This window comes from Sorghum bicolor, chromosome 4, assembly GCF_000003195.3.
Source record: "Sorghum bicolor cultivar BTx623 chromosome 4, Sorghum_bicolor_NCBIv3, whole genome shotgun sequence".
NCBI classification, from domain to species: domain Eukaryota; kingdom Viridiplantae; phylum Streptophyta; class Magnoliopsida; order Poales; family Poaceae; genus Sorghum; species Sorghum bicolor.
The window spans coordinates 67,080,868-67,091,213 of record NC_012873.2 but is presented as its reverse complement, the minus strand read 5'-3'; the positions used below and the strand labels follow the sequence as shown (position 1 = coordinate 67,091,213).

The 10,346-nt window shown below is 46.0% G+C and overlaps 1 protein-coding gene across 1 annotated transcript; it reads left to right on the top strand.

Annotated features, from left to right (window-relative positions):
* LOC8084681 (NAC domain-containing protein 92) lies at positions 7,179 to 10,105 on the top strand. The gene is made up of 2 exons (XM_002454704.2): positions 7,179 to 8,240; positions 8,993 to 10,105. Exons 1-2 carry the CDS (start codon positions 8,066 to 8,068, stop codon positions 9,727 to 9,729), a joined length of 912 nt encoding a protein of 303 aa, XP_002454749.1. The 5' UTR covers positions 7,179 to 8,065; the 3' UTR covers positions 9,730 to 10,105.

Sequence of the window (10,346 nt, the reverse complement as noted above, 5' to 3'; positions counted from 1 at the left end):
CCCGCCCAAGCCACCTCCCTCCCTCCCACTTCCCAGCCCCGCCCCCCCGCGCGCGCACGTAGCGCAGGCGCGGCCACGCGCACGCCCTGCCTGCCGATCGAGTGCCCACCAGCCGCCGCAGATGGATGATCGAGCTGCTGCCTGCAGATCGCCCGCGCCCGCGCCGAGCGGGGGTCGCTGTCGCCGAGAGAATATATGCTGACGACGCCCCGCCGGGGCCGGGGGGCCGGGCCCGGTCGACGTACTGGTCCATCAATCATTGGCGCTGCCGCTGCGGCTGCCACGGCGGCCGCCTCCGATCCCACGCATGCATGCTGCCGCCGGCCGGATCGCGGAGGGAGCCCTCTGGATCGCCACTTCGCCAGCGCCCCCTCCGCGCATGCATGCGTGGAGAGACCCCGGCTAGCTAGGTCGTAGCTGCCACGGAGTATAGTATAGTATAGCAACAAAGCAAAGCTATTAATCTGCTCCGACCCCTTGTTCAGTATACCGTGGAATGCAGATCGAGTTTGCTTGCTTGTTTTTCCAGATCTGAATGATCCAAAAGCCAAACTTGTCTTGTGACGGCCCTCAACAAGCATAACAAATTGAACAGTGGGTATCTCTTATCGCCTAGCTAGGCTGACCTGCTGAAAATGACCACACGCCTACAGGCAGCTAGTGCTGCCTCTATGCACGAGCCGTTCCTGATTTCTGTGTATCTCGTATGGTATGGGGAACAGATCGAGCCCACCACTCGCGGAAATGCATGCATGCCTCATGTACTGTTGTTGTTCACCTTGATGACTTTTGATCTGATTTTTTTAAACACCAAGCAGTTCACATCAGCCACTAGTTTGTCTATTTATAGACTTGCAGTGCTCACAGTAAATACTAATTGCTAAGTTAAAACGGCACAAGCTAATTGCTCGGTTCAAAAGGCACAAGGGACTCGCCCCTGCTTCTTTTTACTTCACGCTCCGCTAGCTGCTGGCTACATGCACCTGCGAGTCGCACCCAAAAGCTATGTGTACTTACTACTTAGCTTTTCAGCAGGATCATATAATATCGCCAGCAACAGAACAGTGGACACAGTCGAGAAGGACTTCTTTCGCACAGGGAATGGCATGATTAACAGAGATCAAGTAGCCTTTTGTAGGGAATAATAATACTGTTAGTAGACGGATGCTTTAGCTTGCTACCTTCAATTCATCACCAACTACACACTGTCGCTGTCTCTGTATATATCACTGTATGATATGATAGAGTAATGGATCTATGCATGCGAATGGGGTTCAAAAAAAAAAGGTGGGTCAGTAGCTTCCTTTGCAAATACACACCATCTAATTAAGATCGAAATGGAAAATAATATATGAATGTACAGATGAGAGATGATAAATGCTACAAGCAGTTATAAGCTAGTAATGTCATAGCGAGAAGCAAGAGCACAAATTATTAAGGCAGAGACTGATCGATACCATACACATCCGATCCGGCCATGCAGCTAGTAGTTTGCTCCTGCATGCACTGTCATGCATGCTACCTGTTGTATAACTGGTGACATCGCTTTTTATGATCAGTCAATGCTCTGATTGAATGCTAGTTAATTCAGATTAGCTCACATATTATACTAGTGAAATGAGTAGGATACAAACGAGGATTTTTCGGGGGTGCTCTTTTGGTTTCAGTCGCTTTCTTAGGATTGAAAAAGGCACTGTGTAGGGTCTGAGTAGTAGGAAAGCATAGGTGGAGGGAAATGGAGTGTGGAGCCGTCACTCTTCCTATAAACAACAGGAGAAAAATCTCTCTGGAATTAGGAACGGAAAATGCCACATGCCATCTACCCCATGATTGTCGTGTCCCCAGCTGCGCATTCTTCTTTTGCATGAAAGTGATAAGAGGCAGTTCCATTTAAGAAGCCTGATTAATTACAGTGTATATTTATTACACTCAGCTCATCATCTAATGCATATCATTCAAGAGCAATTATCCTGTCACTCTTGAAATAAATCACATTCACAACCATGGGGCATCAGGGCATGGGTTGATCATTGCCTGGATGCATGCCACTATATATCTAGCAGGTTTGGTTTCCGGCGCCCATACACGGCAAGAATTCTGCCAACTTTTGGACACATCGATGAGGCAATTCAAGCCTGCCTGCCTGGACGCCTGCTAGCCTGATCCATGCTGTGACCTTGCAGGAACAAGCAACCAGCATATTCTTCTGGCGGCCTGACACCTTAATTGGATCATGGGCAACGAGCAGCAATGCAGCATATATAGTACATGCATGCATGAATCTGATAGCAGGCACGTACTACCTGCAAATTCATACTGTTCATAGAGGCCGGCCCTGCGCCTTTCTCCATTTGAATGAAATGTTGCCGCCTCATCAGACCAGATATATATTTCTCTCCTGTACTACTGATGGTGCCCATGACCATGCATTATTCTTTGGTGATGGAACACACACATGCAGCTGCAGCATGACCATGTATATACAGCGACGGAGCCAACGGTGGGGCTGGTGGGGCTCCAGCCCCCCCTACGGCCGTAGAACCCACGTAGCCCCCCCTTAGCCCCTCCTACAAATTTTTATCATTGATGCTCTTTAAGAAGGGGCTGAAGTTATCTTAAGGTAGCAGAAGCCTCCTCTAAATATTTTCCTGGATTTGTCACTGTGTATATATGTATGGAGACGTACTACTATGCATCGACCAGATTCTTCTCCTTTCTCAACCACACACACCTGTTTAATTTATTGAGAGGATTTTGTTTCTGGTGACCGCTGATGCTAAGTGCTAACTAGCTTAGCTAGGACTTGTTTGTTTATGCCATGCGTGCATGCTGCACACATTTCATTCATTCCCGTTAGCATCATCGGAATCATGAAATTTTCAGCAATCGGCACAACAACGACTCAGATGGAAAGTTCATCTCGCTACTACTGTACCACGATACCCTTGTTTGCTATTTCTCTGCCTTTTCCACTCCTGCCTTCTTGGACAGAGATGTCGTTAACAGCGGCTGGATCGGATCGGAGACGACGTCGATCGGGGCATAGAGCATAGCACAGGTGTTGCCCCGGCCGGTTGATCTTTTCAGAGCTATCGACGAATCATCGCAGATCGATTGATGGAATGCCTGATGATGCATGGACCAGCAGCAGCAGCAGACAGCTACCGTTAATGAGCTAAAAAAGCTAGCGCTTTGCAATTGCTTCCCATCCTCTCCATCATCCCAGCATCGCAGATCCGGCAGAGGTATCGCTGTCTGGAGTGATTGTGATTGGACACCTTATTAGCTTCCAGAGCGAGAGCTGCCGCTACTACATCAACGCAATCAGGATTCAGCTAGCTAACTAGCGCTGCACTACTAAATTTTGTTTATTCTTTATGTATTTGTCATTCCATCAATCAATGCTTCTTGCATTTTGGATAGCTTATGTGCGTTAATAATCGGGTTTATATATTCCCCGGCATGATTAATTCCGACGTTTGTTCCTCTCATCCAATGATCAGCTCTTTTAAATCCCTTTTTCCTGCCTTGTACCGGTGTATTGCATGACGTGATCACCTGGTCTATCCGAGTTAGTTAGTTATCCCAATTCCAACCGCCATGTGTGCATGGGATGGAAACTCCAGCCTGCTTACCCGTTTACTATTCCTGATCAATCAAGTTTAACTGCCACATACGTACGTGTATATATACTGCTACTTGCAAGTAGCGAGCATTAACTAAAAACCGTAACTTGAACAGGATATGCATGTTTCTTACGCGGATTTATTAATATTCTAATTGAGTACCTACCAACTTGCATCACCGACCCTTGCCTACTTAATTCAGATACTCCGGCTTGATTTGTACTTAGATGGGTCAGTACATGCATATGTATATCAACTTGCAGGTAGGTAGCTTCAGCTGAAATTTTCGCTTTTGCTGCCCGGAATTGGATATTTATCTGCACAGGATGGCCGGAATTGAGTACTGCAAATTAACCTTTCTCGAGGGGGATAGGACGACGTTAAGCTCCAACAACCATATATATGTACGTATGGCTGTATATATGCATGTACTCGGGTGGTACGAAGATGAACACTGATCACTTGGACACGTACTGTATCTGATGGCCCTTCCTTGTATTCTGACGGATATGTCGGGCACCACTGTTGTGGGATAGCAACATGCAACGGCAAAGCAAACTGCCCTAAATCCTCTCCCGATCCTTTATCTGTACTGCACCGTACCCGCTGCATTGATGGTTGCACTTCAATTCCGCGTGCAATTAATCCAACTGCATCCTGGGCGTGATGGATCGACTCGGCCTTGTTTAAGTTCACCCAAAAACCAAAATCTTTTCAAAGATTCTTCATCACATCGAATCTTACGACACATATATAAAATATTAAATATAGACGAAAATAAAAACTAATTGCACAGTTTACCTGTAAATTACGAGATGAATCTTTTAAACATAGTTACTTCATGATTGGATAATATTTATAAAATAAAAACGAAAATGTTACAGTTCCGAAAACTTTTCAGTTTTCAGAACTAAACAAGGCCTAGCAGGAAGAACCAACAACGTGCTAACACGCCGGCGATGGATCGATCCCAGCAGAGAGTAGCGAAAGCCAGAAATGCAAACTTTCTGTTATTAGCTAGGGAATCACCATCCAGTGCAAATTTTATCAAATTTTGGTTGAATTTGAATTTTTAATATGGAAATTACGTTAGTTTAGCGGGGGGGTTTTTTGTCCCCCCCTACTTGCTTCATCGTCGTATGGAGCAAGAGCTAGCCAAGAGGATATCTCCATCGGTAGGACGTACTACATTCTGAATTATTATTGTTGCTGCTGCTGACAGCATGCATGCATCTCTTGCTTTTCTAGCTAGGTTCCTTTGCTCATGCGCCCCCTTATTTATCGGCTATATATTTCAACTAATCATCTTCTCGATCGGTCGTTTCCCATGTATATATACTCCTTGAAGTAGAAGAAAAAAAAATCCACCAGTGTAGGTTCCTTATTTAATTTGTCTTTCCTATCCTTTTCGTCGCCCGTTTGAACATGATGCGTCCAAAACCGCAGTATAATCGGTAGACGCCGAGTCCGTAGATCTTTAATTCCGATAGTATATTCAGTCAGACTAGCTTGAAAAGAACAAGAGTATAGATATGTACGTGGAGAGAGAGGATCAGAGACGGCCGGGGAGAGGTATAGGAGACGAATATCCAAAACACACGCGAGTAGAAATGACAGTGACCAGCAGCTGGACGTACCTCATCACACCTTTAGTTTATCATATAGTCAGCAAGCAATACCTATAATCTAGTACAGAAGATGCTTTGCTTAAGCTACACTTCTAGTAATTAACCGTCTAACTGTAATACCGTGTGATATTTAAATCTATCCTCCCAAAATAAGTAACTTTTCAACAGCATCTATCTTGATATTTTTGTTGGCTTTGCGTAACTACTACCATAATTTAATTTGTGTTGCCAGCATTTAGTTTAGTAGCATAATATCTCTGTGAGTGCATCCAACAAGCAGACTTACTACTTGTAAGCAGATTTAAGTTTAACTGATGCGAAGCTAGCTAGAGCATCATCCAGTTCCGATCCCTGTAGGGCATATATATATGCCTCCACGTGCATTGAACGTTAGATACACATACTATTGTAAAAAAAAAGTTAGATACAAATACTGTACACATATCCCTAGGGGTGAATGAAAACATGAGCCACATCTATAAATCAATTTTTTTTTGAGGCAGTTGTATTTCAAGCTGCCTCTACAAATCATTGCCTAGAAATCACAAATTTAGACCCCACCAAGTAGTCACATGTCACGCAATTTTTCACGTGCTTCTCGGCCGTGGGGGCACAAATAACCCACAAATTCAAGCCTCGCGCGCTCCTTCCATAACCATTTCACCTATAAGATACTTGTGTCCATTTGAGATATCCCTCATTTTATCTTTATTCAATTTTGAAAAAAAAGTATTTGAGATCCTAAATAAATTCAAATGAAAAAGTTGTCAACTATAAAGTTCTATAACTTTTCGAGACCGACAACTTTGGTCGTTTCTCTATCTAAGGTCTAAAGCCGCTACAAAATTTTGATTTCAAATATGAGAAATTTAAACGTAATTTTTCTCGCATAGCTGATTTCAAATGAAAAGGATGTTAACTAAAAAGTTGCATAATCTTTGAGATCTACAAATTTTGTTCTAGTCGTCGTTTGAAAAATTTATTGTACAACTCATATTTTTAGATACGGCTCTATTTCTAGCTTCCTCTAGAAATCGATTTGATGTGGCTGGAAATAGAGCCACCTCTACAAATAGAGACATTTAAAATTGATTTTGAAAGAGCCGCTTCTAAAAATCGATTTGTAGTGACAGCTAAAAATAGAGCCGCTTGTATAAATAAATTTCTAGAGACACTTCGGTTGACATCTGTCTAGAGGTGGCTGGAAATTGAGCCACCTCTAGAAAAAAGCTCAGTTCGGTTGACATCTGTCTAGAGGTGGCTGGAAATTGAGCCACCTCTAGAAAAAAAGCTCCTGTGTTACTGAAAATCAATTTTGTAGCAGCAATATGCCCTTGAGGGTTAGCAACCCTGTTTGCATGGTGGAAGATTGAGAGTAGCCAGCTGAGAAGGATCAGCAAGCATGTGTGCCAAATGTGTTTCAATTTTGTAGCAGTGATATGCCCCTTGAGGATTAGCAACCCTGTTTGCATGATGAAAGCTAGATTGAGGTTAGCCAGCTGGGTAGGATCAGCAAGCATGCATGTATGCCAAATGTGTTCTCTAGTGACAGTGCCATATATGCTGCTGTTGGCTGGACATACAATCTATACCACATCGTTTGTATGTACACATCAAGTGGTGGGGCAGCAGCAAGCTAGTTTCTCTTTCTCCAGCCAACAACACAAGTTTCTTGCGAGGCTGGGTCTCCTCCTCTCATCTCCCTCTCCTCGATCGGTCCCTTCTCTTCTAGAGCTCCACCACTTCTTCCTCCTCCTTCCCCGCCCACACACCTATCGGCGGCTGTCACTCGATCGAGTTCGTGCTGCGCAAGCATCGCATCGGCGAATGCGACAGGCGCGCACGCACGCACGCGTCCCCTCCTCTCCTAGCCTCTCCCTCCCGATCTCCGGCCCCGCCGCTGCCCCTGCCCCTGCCTGCGTCCGGCGCGCGGCGACAGCGACGTCAATCAAGGACCAACAGTGCGCCTCATCGATCTCTCCCTCTCTCTCCGCCGTATATAGCTGTAGACCGATATGATGGAACCATGTAGCAGCTTAGCTCTCGCCGCCGACCCCGGCGGGGGTCGCCGATCGTCGTCTTCTCCCTTATTAGCTTCTCATCCTGCTCCTGCATCGTACGTACACATCGGTCGATCACTCGAGATCCGATAGATCACACCGACGGCGTACGTCGGCCGAGCTAGCTATAGGTAGCCATAGGTACCAAGCTATTGATAGCCAGCCTCACGCCCGGCCTCCTCTCTACTAGCTTCTCCGTCCTCAATCTCGGCCCCGGCCCCGGCCCGGTAGTACTAGACTAGTACCAGCACCACCCTCCGATCTCCGTCGTCCGGCCCTTTGTTGTTGCTTGCTTCCCTACACTTCTTGTTTAATTCCATTCTCTATATATCTATGAATCTATATACATATAATGATTAAATAGTCCTGGCACCAAGCTATATATATACTCCCATCCTTCCTACCAGCCAGAGGCCACACAAACTCATCCGGCTACAGCAAGCAACATCAACCATATAGCAGTAGTAGTAGATGTGTGCAGTGCAGCCAATTCCTTCTTACTCCTCGATCTCATCTGTCCCCTCTCTCTCTCATCACTCCCCCCTTCTTCTCTTCTTCAGATCAACGTGCTGCAGCCTGCATATATAGGTTCATTTGTCTCATCCATATAGTTCGTCGTTCTTCGAGCTCCAATATACAGATTGCATACAAAATTAAGTTAGGAGGAGAAGGAATTGAAGATACACATATATATAGGTAGCTAGACAGGAAATAAGGCAGCAGGTAGTAGTAGCTGGAGCAGGAGATAGCCATGGGGCTGAGGGACATCGAGCTGACGCTGCCGCCGGGGTTCCGGTTCTACCCCAGCGACGAGGAGCTGGTGTGCCACTACCTGCACGGCAAGGTGGCCAACGAGCGGCTCGCCGGCGCCGGTGCAGCCATGGTGGAGGTGGATCTGCACACCCACGAGCCGTGGGAACTCCCTGGTACGTAGTTATTGGTTCATTCCTTGTCAGTTAATTGACTTGTTTAGTGCCTCTCTCCCTCTCCCTCTCTAGCAAGCAAGCTGCTGCCTTCTACTAGATGCCTGCTGGGCTGGCTAATTAACTCAATTCCGTGTTATGGAATGAGTAATTAGGCACGCAACCTCTGTTTATTGGTTCAGCCTTATTAATCCTTGTTTGTTTTGTTCTTGTTTGTTTATTAGTTATTGTAAGAAGATGCTGCTCATGCATGATCATATCAATTCTTCACGCATATTTATGATCGTCTCTGAGACGTAGCTAGCAGCTAGCTTACGTTAATCTCATTCCAACAGTGTTTCTTACTTCTAATACAAGTCAGCTTGATCCTAGCTATAGCTTCGACATCGATAATCCAGAAGGGGGCTAATACTACTAATATTGGATCCAGTCCTTGGATCCACGTGTGCAATTCGAGGCTTTTTTTAGGGAAATTCGAGGCTAAATTAACACCGAATGCTAAAGATTATCATGTGATTGCTTCTTAGCTTTGAGGAAAAGAGAAGCTAGCAAAAGAAACTGCGGCTGCTGCTTCTAATTCCTATATATCAGCAATTTTCCCTTTCAATATACTTCCCCCTCTCTAATTTGGTTTGCATCTAATCAAAACTACAAAATTCCCAGCCCTGTTTAAGCTATATGTCACAACTGATAAATTGCTCTATATATTTGAAGTTGTTTTTACTGACTGATGAATCCATGCAATTATATTGCAGACGTTGCGAAGCTGAGCACGAACGAGTGGTACTTCTTCAGCTTCCGCGACCGCAAGTACGCGACGGGGCTGCGCACCAACCGCGCCACCAAGTCCGGCTACTGGAAGGCCACCGGTAAGGACCGCGTCATCCACAACCCCAGGGCCGGCGGCCACCACCACCACCGCGCCATCGTCGGCATGCGCAAGACCCTCGTCTTCTACCGCGGCCGCGCACCCAACGGCATCAAGACCAGCTGGGTGATGCATGAATTCCGGATGGAGAATCCCCACACCCCGCCCAAGGAGGACTGGGTTCTGTGCAGGGTTTTCTATAAGAAGAAGGCCGACGCCATGGACTACGCCATGGCCGACAGCGAGCAGGACGTCGGCATGCATATGCCTCGCGGCGGCGCTGACTCGAGCAGCTATTCGCCTCCTCCGTTCCCCGCGCTCGGCGGCAGCCACTTCCACCACCATCATCTGACACCGCTGACAGACCACCACGGCGGCGGCTGCCTGAACAACGAATTCCCCGGCATGGCGGCGCTGCTGCAGCACAACAACGGCATGTTCGACCCTCACGTCGTCCAGCCTCACCTTCACGACAGTGTCGTCCTTGCTGGGCCGCCGGCTGCTGCAGCGGCGGCGGGGTCAACAAGGGACGGCGGCGAGCAGTGTGGCAGCGGGGTGCTCATGGACCTAGGACTCGACGAGCACTACACCTACAACAGCTACAACAGCCTGCTGCAGATGTGAAAGTATATATGGATATATCAGTGTGCTGCAAGCTAGCTAGCTGGCTGCGTTACGTTGCTAATGACCATGCAGCTTCGATCTCGTCATCTGATTTTATTATTCATCGTTCGTGATCTCTCTGTGCAGATCGATTCTCTGTTTGTGCATGTGTGCTGCACTCGTACGTGTAGTTAATCTACATATCAGTAGTGCTGTCAATTGTAGTGTTTGATTTAAATTGCTGGATTGATCGATCATTATAGGCCGTGGTTGAGGGTGCTGTGACTAATGTACATACATATATTTGTTTGTGGATCAGTTTCAGTTGCTGGGAAAGGTTGGAACCTTTTTGTTGTTGTTTTTACATATCAGTAAGTATATGTTATTGCCCTGTAAACCATATATATAATTCAGAATTAACACTGTATATACTACTTTCTCCATTAGTAACTATATATATAAGTTCTCTCCAAATGCTTGCCAATCAATAAACATGTATAGCTTTGACAGCAATCAAATATAAAAAGTTAGATATATATATGTAAGATCGTTGTTGTTATTAAAATTATTGCGAATATATATACACACACAAAGGGCATGCAAGTGAAGGTTATTCTCTCTCCCCGTGCCAATTTGTA

Excerpts from the sequence above, each read along its gene's own strand:
- LOC8084681 (XM_002454704.2), top strand. The coding sequence starts at position 8,066 with ATGGGGCTGAGGGACATCGAGCTGACGCTGCCGCCGGGGTTCCGGTTC. Across the intron at positions 8,241-8,992 it reads CGAGCCGTGGGAACTCCCTG|ACGTTGCGAAGCTGAGCACG; the intron begins GTACGTAGTTAT and ends ATTATATTGCAG.